This window comes from Xiphophorus couchianus, chromosome 1 (genome assembly GCF_001444195.1).
Source record: "Xiphophorus couchianus chromosome 1, X_couchianus-1.0, whole genome shotgun sequence".
NCBI lineage: Eukaryota > Metazoa > Chordata > Actinopteri > Cyprinodontiformes > Poeciliidae > Xiphophorus > Xiphophorus couchianus.
The window spans coordinates 14025521-14041804 of record NC_040228.1 but is presented as its reverse complement, the minus strand read 5'-3'; the positions used below and the strand labels follow the sequence as shown (position 1 = coordinate 14041804).

General features: G+C 38.8%; 1 protein-coding gene across 1 annotated transcript; it reads left to right on the top strand.

Moving 5' to 3' along the window:
* The first annotated feature begins 286 nt into the window (after positions 1–286).
* LOC114147516 (differentially expressed in FDCP 6 homolog) lies at positions 287–14886 on the top strand. The gene is made up of 11 exons (XM_028021973.1): positions 287–468; positions 4875–5015; positions 5101–5286; positions 6011–6238; positions 6318–6464; positions 9744–9852; positions 9932–10230; positions 10321–10487; positions 10719–10917; positions 12450–12540; positions 14081–14886. The coding sequence occupies exons 1-11, from the start codon at positions 373–375 to the stop codon at positions 14275–14277; spliced, it is 1860 nt and encodes a 619-aa protein (XP_027877774.1). The 5' UTR covers positions 287–372; the 3' UTR covers positions 14278–14886.
* Positions 14887–16284: the final 1398 nt, after the last annotated feature.

The window sequence follows — 16284 nt, the reverse complement described above, 5'->3', positions numbered from 1 at the left end:
AATTTTACATGCAGCTACCGTGTTAGATATACCTACATCAGCTTTGATTAGGATTTGGTAAATTATTATTTGTTAACATTTTACCTTTGATAAATAAATAAAATTGATTTTCAGTGTCTAGAATTAGTTTTAAATCACGTTGTCTGTATTTTAAACCTTTTTTTTCTCTCTCTCTCTCAAGTCAAGACAGAACCCTACCTGTCCATCTTGTGGATGTCCAGCAGGTGTCGCTGCCCGCAGGCTTGCAAAGCCACACAGCAGCAGCAACAGAGTGCGTGTCTGCCTGTCACCCAGGGGCCCCGTGTCAACAGCAGAGGGAAGAAGAAGACAGACGCGTACAGGAGGAAATCAGAAAATAACGGCGCTGCAGAAATGGACCTGCGCTCTGAGCTGCTCAAGTCCATATGGTACGGTTTTACTGCCTTGGATCTAGAGAAGAGTGGGAAGGTGTCCAAGTCTCAGCTGAAGGTGAGTGGAGGGTCCTCTAACTTGAAGATGGGGGGAACAAAGTGATCTTTTTGTGTGAGGTGAGGATTGACAGACATTGTGATGCTGCTTCATTTCCTACAAGGGTTCACTTTCAACCGGTAAAAGTTTGTCAGTTTTACAGGTAAATTTAACAAATAATTGCTGTTTACTAAGAGTATGTTCAGCTGTGTACTTCAGGAAATGAGAGCGAACTGTCTGATTTCCATCACATTTCCTGTGCAAAGCAGCTTTACTTTAAACTGCGGCAACGAGGAACAATTTTGTTCCTTATATTTCCAGTGAAATGCTTACAGCGCTGAAAAAAAGGCACAATATGCACCTCTGTGTGGCAGGCAGGCAGCACGAGTTTGCTCTGTCTGCATGTGAATGGGCTCCGTCATCATCAACGCTGGGCCTCAATGTGCCATCTTGTAGTGCAAAGGGACCTCTGGCACTGGAGAGCAGGCCTTGTTGAATAGAGTATGTGCCCAGCATGTACGTCAAACAGGACATTGTTGCATGTGAGGGCAAGGACAAAGTGGAAACATGCTGGCGATTGTTGCGTCTTGCTGTAGGGCTTCAATAAAGCCACTGTGCTTCTTTCTCTCTCTTTTTTTTTTGTTGATCTCATTGTTATGTCACTTTTTCTTAGCGTGGCTCAGGCTCTGTTTTCCAGCCACCTCTACGTTTCTGCAATGTTGCCCAGAGCTCCTGGCTTACAGGGAGTCAGCCTTATGACTTGGCTTATCCCACCTCCACCCCTCCATCGTCGGCATCATGCAGCTCGTGTACAGGCACCATGTTCTGTGTGGAGGCGAGCACTTTGCATGCTGTGGCCTCAAAAGTTAACAGACGTTCTAGAGAACTCAAGGCTGGAGACAGGATGTGGTTATGGCTCTGCACGCAAAAACTAGGTGCCTGATATTATGCAGCAGATGTCTCAAGATGTTGCACTCCCTTGGCGACAGAAATAAAACAAAGAGGAAAAAGTTGCGCTTGAATAGAAGCATAATACTGTAGTGGCAACTCCACATTAATCCAATATAAACAGATCAAATTAGATATCTTTCCTCCCTTTACTCTTCATATATTTGGTGCAAAATCTGCTAAGAATCTGTCATTTTCCTTTTGTTAATTTCACTTTTTGTGAGGCTACACCGTCCCAGACTGCAAACAATTAGCACCTCTGAACATGTTAACTTCATATGGTTGGACAACAACATTAGAGCCAGGACCTCATTTTCAGACTCGGTTCATCCCTTTTCTGCATGCTGCTACAGGAAACACTGCTCAGAAAACGTACCAATACTGTACCGCCAAGGGAAGTGCAAGCATCGAGTGTCACACACATGGTGCAATATGAGAAGTTGTGTGTTATTAGCTCTGACAAAACTATTAAGCACACATTGGATGTGAGGGGTTTTAACGTACATATTAATAGAGCACATAAAAATACTACTGTATACCTTCAAATATATTATCATAAACAAAACTGTCCTTTTCTTGGCCCTCTTATAGGCATAAAAGAGCAAACACCGAATAGCGTGAAGTGCCATTAATGAGGTTTATGCTAAATTTTACTTCTGTGGGCGTTGAATAATATTTTGTCTAAAACATGAAGAAGTATCATCTGAAAATTTGCTAAAGCTTTAAGCCCGCTTAATATGAACAAATACAGGATTCTAGCATTTTCTTGAAACGTCTGGATTGTTCTGGTACATGGAAAACGTATTTGAATTTCCACATTTAATTCCATATACCAGTATTTTAGAGATGAAAATTAAAGTTTCTGTCTATGTTGATTTATTTCCAGATGGCATCCTTTATCTTTGATTTGCCATTTGACAAGTTTACTTTTAGTCAAATTTATTGATTGACTGGGTTTTTTTTTTATTTACTGACAGAACCGATGGATAAATGTAAGCTCATATAAAAGTAAAAAAGACTTCTTAATGCTCTTAGGTTCTCTTAGTTCTGGATTTTAACCAAACTCTGTTGCTCTCAAGGAAAAAAAACCCCCAAAAATGCTAACTCAGAAGCCAACCTCATTGTGTGCATTTTATGATTACTGGAAAATCATTATAAGTCCCAACTGAGGAAACATTTTAGTTAGTAAAAGTATATAATTTAGAAATAGATTTGTAATAAAAATTCAAAAATATTAGCAGGAGAGTTAAGCATTGACAAATCACCTAAATTCTCCCGATACATTAACTCTGTCAAAATAAGAACTGCTGCTGTCTTTAAATGTGCAACAACACGTACTTTGTTCAAGGTCAAGTAGATTTGGGTAACTGGATATTGGATTCAAAAACTACCACCTCTGGCAAAGAACCAGTAACACATTTTTCCAGTTTTTTGCTTTGCTTTGCTGGAAATGTTGTATGTTTCTCGGCGCGAAATTAGTAGCCACAGCGAATAGCACAACACTCACTGTTTAATTGCAGTTTAATCAATTAGACGATGCATGCAAAGAGGAAACTCCTCAAGGAGCTGTTTATTTTGTGAGATCAGACAGAATAGATTTTTAATGCTCATTGGTTGTGACTTTTCAGAGTATCTTACACTGATGTTTATTGAGGATTGTGTGACTTTGTGGGCGTGTTTAACGACTCATAAAACACTGCGTGAAACTTGAATTGTTCAGAGCAATGCATAGGTGGTGATCTGATATGCCGATCTACTTTCTGCAGCAATCATTAAAACCCAGGACTCTGTCTGATCTGTCTTTGTTAAAGTTTTTTTTTCCATTTCTCAGACCTAAAGAAAAAGAAATGATCAAAAATCTGAAGTAGAAAGCTATCAACATGACTACTCAGGTCTTTTAAGAAAGAGCATAGCCTTCAAAATAAAACCCCACGGATTTCAAAGGGTTAAAAGTAAACTATATTGCAGCAGTACAGAAGTACTAACCATGTTGGTAGCTTCCTGCATATCCTCTTACATAATAGCATGTTTTTCTAAACATTGTTTAAATGCATGTTTTGCATTTGTAGTCTGTTACAGGCTATCAGAGGGTTAAAATAAAAGTTACATCTCTTACATTGCTGCATCTCAGTATTAAATATTCTGTAATGCACAAAACAAACATAATTAATCCGAATACATCTCGAGAATATCAGACTTTTCTCAGGACATAAAGGGAAAAAATACCTTTAGAAAAAAGCAAAAGTGTGTTATCCTGCCAATCAACCACACAGCAGAGTCACACATGGCACCAAAGTTCACAGATACTTACCTGAGCAGAAAATTTCACATTTGTTTTATTTTACTAGCTGCTTTGAGAAACATAATGTAGCTCATGTTGAACAAACATGGTAAATTTATCTATTTCTACTCGCTATATTTACAATAAATGTTTGATTTATATTCTTTTTGCTGCACTATCGCTGGAAAGGCAGTCAGCCGTAAAAGCCAAATTTAATGTCTTTCCATGCACTATTTTCTTTATTTTTTATTTTTTATTTTTTGCAGTTTCTTGCAGATTTTTTTGTACTGTTTTGCAAACTGATGAGTGCAAAAAAGACAAACATCTGTAACGTCGTCGTAAAACATTCCTGCCTGGTTATCAATCTGAAACATGAACAAAATTGCATCTATAAAAGGATGCAGAAATCCGCTAAAGGGAAAAGACTTCCTACAACAAAATAAAAATAGCTAAATATGCTTTATCTCAGCTTTATCAAGTGATCTGTGGATGAAGTTCAAAGTAGCAATGCGTTCGTCTCAGAATCTGAACAGAAAAACAGTTTTGAAAACTTTCAGCAGGTGTGATGCTCGTTAAACAACACCCTGAAATCATACTTATCATGCATAATATTGCATTTATAGTTGTTTTTTTTAAGTTGAAAAGATATTAAATGTCTGAACGTTACCTTAACAGGCATGGGATCTCAGTATCAGAACCTGCCTAATATAGGCACTGAAAAAGAGAATTTGGCACAAAGCTGCTCAAAAGTACTTAGATTAGGAAACTGCAGGAGCTATTCATGATGTTTGTACAACAGTTTGCAGAAAATGTAAATTTTTTCTGCTTCAGCCAGTGATTTTGAAGGCTAGGATGCAGCTGAAGTTAAAAAAACAAACAAGTTTACTCTTAGAAGAAGATGTTGTCCTTTGTATTGGACTAGCATTTCTCACAATGGACAATTCAAGTCTTCTAAAAATCTTTCATGTGGTATTTATTCATGTATTTTCTTTAATCGTTACAGCATCTTGTGAACTTGTTTCTTTCTGTCTCTAAAGATCTGGATAAATCTTATCTTTGTTTGAGTGTTTTAACCCTCTAATTATTTTTTTAACGCTGCGTTTACAAAAATTGATAAGATTGAACCATTTTATCAGTTCCGTAGAAATAAATATTCTCTTCTGTTTTATGAAGGGTTTTTTTCTCTTTAATTTTTCAGGTTCTGTCTCACAACCTTTGCACAGTCCTGAGCATCCCACATGACCCCGTGGCTTTGGAGGAGCACTTCAGGGATGACGACGATGGCCCAGTTTCCAGTCAGGGCTACATGCCTTATCTCAACAAATACATCCTCGATAAGGTGCACACAGCACAGCTTTTATTTCTCTTGTTGTTTCAAGAAGCTCTAGCACATTTTTAATCACTATGTCTGTCTGCTGCTTCAGGTTGTGGAAGGCTCCTTTAATAAGGAAAACGTAGATGAGCTTTGTTGGACTCTTACGGCGAAGAAGAACTACCAGCCAGACAGAAGCAGCAACTCAGTTCTGCCAGACCGGGATGCTTTTCGACTGTGGTGCCTTTTTAACTTTCTCTCCGAAGACAAATACCCGTTAGTTATGGTTCCAGATGAGGTGGGTTCAACCAGAAGGTGGATAAATCTTGTGGCCGTTGCTGAGCTGTGCTCTTTCGCCATAGTGCTGCTACTGCACACCTAATTATGAAGTTGGATTTTCAGAAAGCCACTGAGCTGGCAGCGGGTGAAACTTTACTGCTTTCCACCATGGGACACGGTGCACTTTTCGTGCCGCAATGTGGGCTTGTTTCTCACTCGTAAACACCCGTTTTGACTTCCTGTCATGCGTTTTTTTTTTTTCACCTGCCGCCAAGAGAAAGCCCTACATTTCAGGGTCAGAGTGTTTGCTTTAACTCGGGGTGTGAGAAAACATCAGTCAGCTTTATTTTGGTATGTTTTTCACTCAGGAACCACTGTACCAAAATAATGCTACAAGGAGACCGACAGTGTTACTATATAGGTTTGGCAAAAAAAAAAAGTGTGGTGAAGCCGTATATATTTGCGTATTTCATCCTAATTATTCTTAAATACATGCACAGTACAGTTAGCAAGTCAGGAAACATTTCACTGTATGTCAGTAATAATGTAGGCAAAGAAGTGATTTTTTTAAAATATGGTTTTGATAAGAAAAACTTAAAACTTCAGCAAGAACAAGCTTAAATCCCAAATGTTCAATAAGATATTTCTTTAATCAAAGTTGCATACACAGAGACTCCTTTTAAAGAAAATGTTTTTGTTGCAAACACCAGCGGCTCAAGCAGCTCTTCTCCCTCTTCATTCAGGTGGAGTACCTCCTAAAGAAGATATGCATGGCGATGAGCATCGAGTTCAACTGCGTTGAGCTCGATGACTTCTTCTCCCAGGACTCGGGGTATCAGAATGGCATCACCGTCTGGGTTTTTCTCCAGATGATGAACTCTGGGAAAATAACCCGAGCCATCGATAAGAGCATCATCAGCATGGCGATAGAGGAGGTGTACAGGGAGATAGTCGGCGACGTTCTCAAAGAGGTAGGCGGACAGAAAAGTGCTCCCTTTGTGCCACTTTTTAGGTCCGTGACGTTATATGTGTGCATTGATTTGGATTCAGGGTTATCTGTGGAAGAAAGGGCAGCTAAGGAGAAACTGGAAGGAACGCTGGTTCACTTTGAGGCCCAGCAACCTCTCCTACTACACCGGAGAGGACCGCAAGGACTGCCAAGGGAATATAGTCCTGGACGGGAACTGCTGCGTGGAGGTAAGCGGAGAACATAGCTGTTTTTCCTGTTTGTCTGAAAAAAGGAAAACTAAAGGTGAGGACTTCCCTAAAATGCAGAAAGTAATCCAGAGAGGACAGTAAAATGGTTACTTGATACCTAACCACTTTTATATACTGCGCGTTTCTTTAAAGTGTAGTTTTTCGAAACAAAGCAGCAGCTAAAAAATAACTCAATGCTCCCAGACAGAAATAAAATGTTAGATGGGATATTTCTTGAAAGTGGTTTCTAAAGAGAAGTGAATCCTTTTAGACTATTTATCTCCTGGCATCTCTTCACCTCGGAGCGGTTCTGTTGCAATTTGATGTAAATTGAGCAAACTGTATTTTTGAAACTTGTTTTACCTGTTGGTATCATTTACCTTTACTGCTCATATCTGAGGGCACTCGATGGTTTCAGATATCTTCAGATCACTGTGACTCAGCTGGGTTCTCAGAAACAAGAGTAAAACGAAGCAGACAAAGGCTCTCAGAACAACTTTTGTTCAAGTCTTTCTCTTTCTGTGATTAGGTAACACAATTGTGTTTGTCTGATTTTTGAAACAATAACATTTTGCAGTAGTTAGATGCATTATATTTTGGATAAAGACACGGTTACACCTCGGTTTATGATGACAGTTCAGATCAGATAATGTCAGACTCCACACACACACAAACCCACGAGGATATTTTGAGCTGCATGATCAAAATAGTTTGATTAAAAAATCCCGGGTTATAATTCTCTGCAGCCTGGAGAGGATAACAGACAATTTAACAACACAATTTTACTTCCTCAAACCATGTTTTCTTTATGAATCCAGTTGTGCTGATATTTCCAACAAAACAATTTCACATACTGTATATATATATTTTTTAGGAATTTCAGATCTGGGATCTGCATGCAGAAATATTATATAATTATTTAATTACTGAAGCAACGATCTGTTTCCAGTTGACCACAAACACTCAGCTGTGATGTAGGATTTGTTTTTTCAAACTTATGAGACTTGTACCAACATTTTAAATGAATGTTGTTGATATTCTCTCCACAATCCACAGTCTAGTGTAGCGTCATCAGTCATCAGCCAAGAGAAAACACTTCACCTATCATCCAAACTGCTTCTTCAATTCAGATCATGACTGGAAGTAAGAAGTTTATAAGTTGTACTCAGAACAATCACACTAATATGACCATAAAAGTTAGAATTAGGACACTGGACCCAGGCTGTGTTGATCATCCAAACATGCCCCTAATGATGCAATGAGAGTTGTTTTGGTCACATGTCCCAAGCAGTGAACAAACCACCTGGGAAGATGAGTCAAGGCTGCAGGTTAGATGGTAGAGAGATGAGATCTGAGGCCACGTTGACAGATAAAATGAAAGAAGTTAGAGAGGTGGCATATCCACAAGTAACAAGAGAAGAAGTCCAGTTGCCCTCTCCTTAGGAACTTAGCAACTCTACTTTCTATGTCCACCTAACTTCAGATTTAACTGATCGGATTAAGTCTACATAAACAAAACAAAAATCCCATAGCAATCTGCAGGCGTTTTTCTGTGATTTATTTGGGTCAAGCAATAAAGCTTTGCTGGCAAATAGCCTATTTGGCCAGTTGGCTGGACTTTTCCTGCTAACGTTCCTGTACACTCCTGATATGGATTTTTGAGTCTGAGGTGTTTAATCTCAAGCAGAGTGAAACATTGTGATGATGGATTATTTTAAATACACTGCAAATAATAGTTTTGGCCAGCAAGATGAAATTAAATGAGAAAAGGGAAACTTGAGTAAATATGTTAGTGAAGTCCAGAAGTTGTCATCAATATTCAATTGCATGTTTTTCTAATGTCCGACAGCTCTAAACATATGTGTTTAGGAAGGTACTCCAAACCTGAAAGTGACCACTTCTTAGAAAGCAAATGAAGGACTTGTAATGACAAAAACCACAAAACTCAATTTCTTTTGTGATATATTTTAACTACAATCTTTCAGAATAAAGGAGGTCCAAATTACACAGTCCTGGCAGCTGCTTGCTATAAATGTTTTCAGTGTTGGAGAGTCCTTTCAGTGATAATACAGAGAGACTGAAAAGTATCAGATCAATGATAATACTTGTCCTTCAGTTGAAGTGATTACAACAAAATATGTAGTCTGAGTGAGAAACCAGCAGAAATGCAGAATTTCTGTCACTTTTGATACAAGTTCATGGCAAGTATCTGGCTGAATGAGGCGCAAAGTATGGTACCCTGTTTTGGTGAGTGTAAAATCATGCAACATTATAATATAAACTTATATATATATATATATATAACATGTTTATGCTTAATTGGTGTAAATAAAAAGCAAATGTCATCTTAAGGTGTCCATAAGACTAACAGGTCCAATTTTTATGCAGAAATTTTTCATCAGATTAATTCAAGACGACAGAGCAGTAATATAAAGAGATTCAAACTCAATTACATGAATTCCAATTTATTTGTAGTTCTAATAAAATGCAGTCTGTAGCGCCACCTAGTTATGAAAGTATCAATCTAAGCTGATTGCATTGAGGTTGTGGCAATATGGCATCCTGAGCAAGCATGTGGTGACAGTGGAAAGGAACAACTCCCTTTTAGCAGTAAGAAACCTCCAGTTAATCCAGTATAAAAAGTCAAAACTATCTAACCCGACACCAAATCCAGACGAAGAACAGAGTGATACAAGAAACGTGGAGTAAAGAATCTTGGAAGAGAGACAGATTGCTGACGTTAGCTAGCTAGCTTTGCTAACATCACTTACATATAGCTTACATTTCTTTGTGCTCACTTTCTAACTGGCGGTAAAATGTAAAAGTCGCTTTATGCTTTCTTCTTTCTGCATGTTGATTTACAGACATACTCTCTACAGTAGCCACTTAGTAGTCGAATTGTATTGCTGAAGATTTTGGAGCCATCTTGTCCTGCTCTTAAAGAACTACTTCTCATTTTCTTGGAGTCTGAGTTAAAGAGGTTGGGGATGGATGACGAAGCTAACAAAAATGCATATTTAGCAATGAGTCACATGATTGCTTGGATTCGAACCGGGACATCCAATAAAAGCAACGATGTCAACAAATAAATTTGACAGTATTACCAATATTCGCTTGACTGAACTTGAAATGAAATTCTGAGTCCTCAAAATCCGAGACCAGGACAAGACGGGGTATAAATGCATCCGAGACAAGACTGAGACCATCAATAAAGGCAACTCGAGCACTACAACACTAACATGTATAAGTTAAATTCTCTACATTTATGTGTTTGACCAGGTGCTGCCTGACCGAGATGGCAAGAGGTGCATGTTTTGCTTGAAAACCTTGTCCAAAACCTATGAAATGAGTGCTTCGGACACCAAACAAAGACAGGAGTGGACGGCAGGTCAGAGAGGACGCTTCTGTTCTTTGAGTCGGACAGCAAAATCTAAAGACCTTGAACTTCATCCTCTTCGTCTTCACAGCCATTCAAACGGCCATCAGGCTGCACGTGGAGGGCAAAACGTCTCTGCATAAAGATCTGAAGTTGAAGAGGCGAGAGCAGCGTGAGCAGCGGGAGAAACGACGACAGGCCAAAGAGGAGGAGCTGCAGAGGCTTCGGGCCTTGCAGGAGGAAAGGGAGCGCAAGCTGGCGGAGCTGGAGCTCCTGAAGGAGGCGCAGAAGCAGGCGCAGGTCCTGATGGACCAGGACGAGCAGAGGAGACGCCAGCAGCACGAGCAGCTCCAGCGCACCCTGGAGATTCAGCTCCGCGAGGCGGAGGAGGTGAGCAGGGCAGGAAACGGAGGAGAGCATTTAAAAAGTAAAAAGGAGGAACTCCGTTAACTCTTTTTCTTCTTTTCCGTCACTCTACAGGCCAGAGTTAGCATGCAGGCAGAGATGGCTCTGAAGGAGGAGGAAGCAGAGCGGCAGAGGAAGAGGATCCAGGAACTGGAGGAGATGCAGAAGCGTCTGGAGGAGGCGCTGCAGCAGGAGATTAAAGCCAGGCTGGATGAGGAGGGATTCCGTTACGCTCAGGCGAGGTAGATGTTACAAAACACATGCATGCAATGCAGCTGTGGGCCAAAGAGACACTTTTTTGTGGAGACAGTAGATTTCAAGCTCTGGGGTTCATGCTGGGTTATGTTCCTGAGGAAGTCGGCCTGCATGGCAGAGGAAGTTGGCAGCTGTTTGTCTGAACTTGGTGCTAATTCAGCTGAAAGCCTCTGATCACACAGTTCACCTTGCACATTTATCTTATCTTTCATCCTCAGGTTACTGGCTGAGGAGGAGGAGAAAATGAAGGCCCTAATGGCCCTGCAGGAGGAGCAGGAGGAGTACATCCTGAAGACGCAGAGGGAAAAACAGGAGCTAAAGCAGGAAATGGAAGTCAAGTCTCGGGCCCTGGATGAGGCACAGAGGCAGCTGGAGGAGGTCCGAGCCAACAGACACAGGGTTGACCAGGATGTAGTGGTGAGTTGAAAAAACACACACACACACACACCCACACACAGCCCATAAAAGTCCTTCATTTCTCAGAGTAAAATGTGTCAGAACTCAGAGCTAAACTTCAACAAAAGACAGAAAAAGATTCCTTTAATAGAGTGTGATTCATTTATTTTATTAGCTGGAATTATACATGTTTGATGATGTTGTTTGTAATACTAAGAGGCAGTTGCATCATTTCAGTCAAGGACTGACAAAAAGCCCAAAAAGCAGCTCTAATTGCCACAATGAATAAGATTAACTTGAATCATGTCTTGGTCAATAACTGAGCGGAAAATGCTGACGGGAAACAAAGCGATTCTTGAAAAAACAGAAACTAACTTTCTTTTTTGAGTTAGACAGGACCTCCTGTAAAATTAGAGATGTACTACTTAATCAGACATTTTCTCTCGATCTGCTCCACTATCAGCACATCAAATACTGGAAATCTCTTCTTTTTATTTAATCAATGTTCATCCATCCAAGTAATTTGATTGAAGTTTAAAAACAATTAGATAAACGTTACCTTTGATGCTTTACTACATAAATGGCTCTAATTTTGTAACTCCTTTATTTTCTGTTGGATTAAAACGTCAACCCTTGTCAAAGAACCTGCAAAACATTTTGTCTTGTCTTTGAAAAAAACATAATCCAGCGAGAAAAGGCCTAATCTGTGCATCTCTGTGCATATTTTTGTTGTGTAAGGTATTGCAGTGAAAATTAAATAAAGAGACCTTTATTTAGGTCTGAACAACCAGGACTATTGTCACAAAATTGTAACCTTCAGAATTAAAAGTTTAATTATGACTTTTTTTTTATGTTTTTGTAAAATCTTTAAACAAAAATAATAAAAAACAGGCCTCTCAAAGCACTTACCAAGACATTCAGATGCAGTATATATGTAGAAATATGTAGTTAAACCTGTCATATTGTATATACAGACTCAGATTTACTTATATTCCAGTTTTATCCTAATTATACAATGAAATTAAGTTCAGTTTATTATGCCAATTGGTAAAAAAAACATGTGTCTATTTAAAGACACCCAGCCAATGAGTCAGTGACTTTGCAGGAGTCTGTCCCACTAAAGCAGGATGTGGCGACAGTGGACGGAGTCGTTAACGTTGCATTGTCAACGTGCATGAGACAACGGCAGGAGAGAAAGTTACTCTGAATTTCAGGGTTGTGAATTAATCAGAATATCAATCAAATTATTGTGTAGCTGACTGTGACTGGTGGATGGTCATACTGGTTTCTTCCTGTTAAGAAGAAAGACAGATGCTTGCTCAGGATGTGGGTTGTGAGCTTCTCTATCGAACAGCAGAATCATAATTACATAATATTATAAAGTCAGTGTGATAGTTTAAATATTTTTGTACTGCATGGAATGATATCAAAATATGATTTGGACTGATTTGATGAAGTTGTTCTCTGCTGGTCTTGTAAAGTGAAGTGAGGTAATGTTTTGTGCTCCTCTTGGTTAAAAGATGATTTAGAGGGTTTCTCTCTTCCCCTGATAGGCTGCTCAGAGGAAACTTCGCCAGGCGAGCACCAACGTCAAACACTGGAACGTCCAGATGAACCGACTGATGCGGCCGATCGGACCAGGCGGTAAGCTTGGATCTTAGTTTAGGGAGCGTTGGAGGCTGAATTAAATGTTCCTTTTGAGATGTTCTGGTTAATTTCATGGTGTGTTTTAGAGGAATTCTGGTTAAATTGCCTCTGGTGTTCATAGTTTGCCTTCATAGTTTTCTAAAATCTAATCAGTCCCGTGTAAGGAAATGTGGCTTTATGACATCTATAAATATACAAGCAGGGTGTTGCTTAGGGTTATTTTAGTTTTGAGGAGTCATACTCTCTCTTATTAGCAGAAATCAGAACCACAATCAATGAATATTTAACATAAGGTTTTATAAGAATAGTAAACAGATTGAATTATACATGATGTTTTAGCTGTTTGTCTTCATGATCAATGGTGAAAATACTGATTCAACAAAATGAACTGATGTGCAGTGGTTTAAATATGTGGGTTCAAATAAATTGCAGTTGTTGTCAGATACAACATGGAAGGAGGAAGGGGTGAGTTGGGTCTGAATTGGGGGTGTTTGCTGGAAGGAGTGAACCGACCTGCAGCCATTTTATCTGCAGTTGCAGCAGAGAGTGTCCAGTAATGCAACCAACAGTATCAGATATAAAAAAAATGTGAAGCTTGTCTTACTAACGTTACTTAGCAAGATATTTTTTTCTCACACTTGAGACAACAGAAGTACCAGGTAAAGTGCTCTAGCTAAATATTTCTCATGACTATTGAAGATTTATCAAATCTTTTCTTTGGACTTGGAATGCTTTTTCACTCATTTTCAGTTCAGTATGCGGCCATTTTGACTGGAATGTTATTTTGTTTAAGCCACTTTACTCTGACCTATGACTCATTGAGGCATGAAAAGGCTGCCAAGCTCAAAGAATGAAGCAGTGTTTGTATCGACACATAACAGACAAGTTTGCAAAGAGCCATTTTCGAATTGAATCTTAAGACTCTTTGTGAGTAGCAGCCTGTCACACGGACACAACTTGTTCCCATTTATTTCGCTAAATCCATTGTAAAATTTCCAGAAATGACTATTTTTGCTTCAGAAGAGTCGTGGATCAGCTAAGAGCTGATGTACATTTTCAGGCCCAGTATCAGGGTGCTGGATTTTTCCTGTTGCTTCATGACATGATATTCAGATATTTATCATCTGCTCGAGATGACGAGACTTCTTCTTTCGTCTCCTTTTTTGTACACTTTCTGTCTTGTTTTAGAACTCAGCAGCATAATAAGGTCTCAGAAAACATGATAGAAAGCAGACAAAGTGCAAAAGAAATCTTTGAAAGAGCTTTTAAATGGCTGAACTTCTTTAAAGGATTTTCAGGAAACTCCATGGAAGCAAATTACACAAATTCTACTTTACTTTTACATAGAAGTCTACAAAGTAGGTGTGACTCAACTCAGTTTTAAATATACTTCCTCCATAGTGTTTTTTTTTTTTACTGTCTAACATATTAGTTTCCTCTTTGCCATTTCTTCTGCCCAAACAGTTCATTATGTCCTCCATAGGCTTCACCAAAATTCAGGTTTTTTCTTCTGATTTCCATTTTTTTTTCTTTACAGAGAAAAGGCCGTCTTTGGGCAGCTCTTTCCAGACCTTCCAGATCCCGACACAGCGGGACCCCGGGTTGCGTCTCAGAAGGAAATCTGGATCGGAGGATCAGAGCGAGGAGAGCAAAGAGAACGTGGACAACAGAACCGGGTGCGACTTGGAGAAGCGACACTCGCACGCCTCCAACGGAGACATGGACATCCCCTAAAAGCATGAATCATAAGAGCCTGCTCTCTTTTACCCCGATGGCGTTTTCTAACAGGAAGCTTAGTGAGACAAGTGTGAAAGGCTGCGGGACTTCTGCACTTAAAACTGAATTTTCATTACTACTGTTTTTATTGCAAGATGAATTTACTGACCTCAAATCCAAAACAGTAACCGTTTGAGACATTTCACAGAACATTGCTCAACTAATACTCCTACCACTTCTTGTGTGAGGCCTGATGTGAACAGAGAAGATACCTCGGTGCAAGTAAAAAGGGCCTCTAAGTTAAAAAAAGAAAAGAAAAGAAAGATCCAGGCTGATGTTTTAGCAGTGATGATTACAGACGGGTCGTAAAGGAAGTTCATCCTTACGTAATGCAGAAAGCTATCCCTGTGTCATTTTTACATATGTAATTTTCTGATTTGTTTTTTGGAATGTGAATTTTTGATGTACAGATCTGTTTCAGTATTAGTTTATAGCATCATTTCACTCCTGACAAACAGGAAATAGAGAGAGAGAGTTAGAAAGAGAGGGGAGGGGAGACAACTTCCTGTTTCTAATGTCACCTAACCTAACATGAGTGTAAATAAAATAAGTGAATCAATGTCTTAACTACTTTAAAAAAAATTCTCTTTTATGAGCTTATTTATGTGCAACATTGAATTTCCTACTCATCACACACATAAAGTACCACCAGTAATGCATTTATAAAAGGTTAGATGCAATGACTTTTTTTTTTTCTTGTACAAGTGAAAAAGTAAAATGCCGTGCAGGTTTCAGATTCGATGGTTTACGCCCACTCGGCTTTGCGTGAGCTGCAAGCCTGCTTTACTTTGAATTTGGGCTTACATCATTTGTCGGTTTGCAATGTGTCACCAGCGACTAATTTGATACCCTTTGCTCATATATCCTGAGCGAACGGGGACATCGCCTGACTAAATCCTCTAACTACAGAACATACATTTGTGTTTTAACCAGAATTACCTTTAAATAGGGGTTCAATTCAAACGTATTTCATTTTTGACAATGTTTTAAGGGAATTTGATTAATTATTTGGATTTGCCGTTACAAAAATAAGTGCTTTATATCAAATTGGATGCATTACAGTTATCTCTTCATTTACATCAGAACTCATGTCCTTAGTCATGATGGAAATGTTTTGAATAATAAAAAAATAATAATCAGCGACTAATGGCTATAACAAAAAAAATTCTAAATATTCATATCTTGCATCATGTTTATTACAGCATAACTAAATCTACAAGATTAAGTGTAGAAGTGCATTTTTAATTAAACTATTATATTAATTCTTCCAGTACTTGGTTTCTGGAATAAAAAAAACCCATGATTAATCAGAAATCTGCCAAGGATATTTTTTAATCTTGCAATGTGAGAGCCTCAGGCTCGGGTAATAAAACCAAACCAGTCCTTGTTGATCATTCGAGCTATTTGATGTAATTTTTTTCAGCAGTGCATAAACTCAAGAGTTAAGCTTGACATGCAAGATGACTCTGGCTGCAAAAAAACGTTTTACATCTTTTGATTTTTACTTAAAGAGTTTGTTATGCAGGATAAAATTTACTGTGAATACAACATGGCCAATCAAAAACATAGGAGCGATTTTTTTTTAAATACAATTTGTCCTGATTAATATAATCAATAAAAAAAAAAGACTGTTTGTGATGCAAATATTTCAAAATGTCTTCAATGCATTTACATTATTCCCACAGTTTACACATAACCTAAAGCATGCCCTGACTTGAACCCAGAAGAGAATGACAGAAGAGATCTGAAAATGGTTGTATAAATAAAACACATTTCCAAGCAAAAGGTGTGCCAGGCCCTAAGGATCAGTCCAAAGAAGGCCCACGGCTGTCATTTCTTCTAAACAAGCTTCAGCAAGTCCCTGTAGTCTGACTGTCGCGAGTTGTTTCTGAAAAGTTTCTACTTTTAAATGATTTTACAAGCTTGTGATTAGATAAGATGAAAATGATTTGCTTATTTCAGGAA

Bases quoted from the DNA above. Each gene is read 5' to 3' on its own strand.
- LOC114147516 (XM_028021973.1), top strand. From the start codon at position 373: ATGGACCTGCGCTCTGAGCTGCTCAAGTCCATATGGTACGGTTTTACT. The intron at 5,016-5,100 runs GTGCACACAGCA...CTGCTGCTTCAG, and splicing joins ACAAATACATCCTCGATAAG to GTTGTGGAAGGCTCCTTTAA. The intron at 6,465-9,743 runs GTAAGCGGAGAA...GTGTTTGACCAG, and splicing joins ACGGGAACTGCTGCGTGGAG to GTGCTGCCTGACCGAGATGG.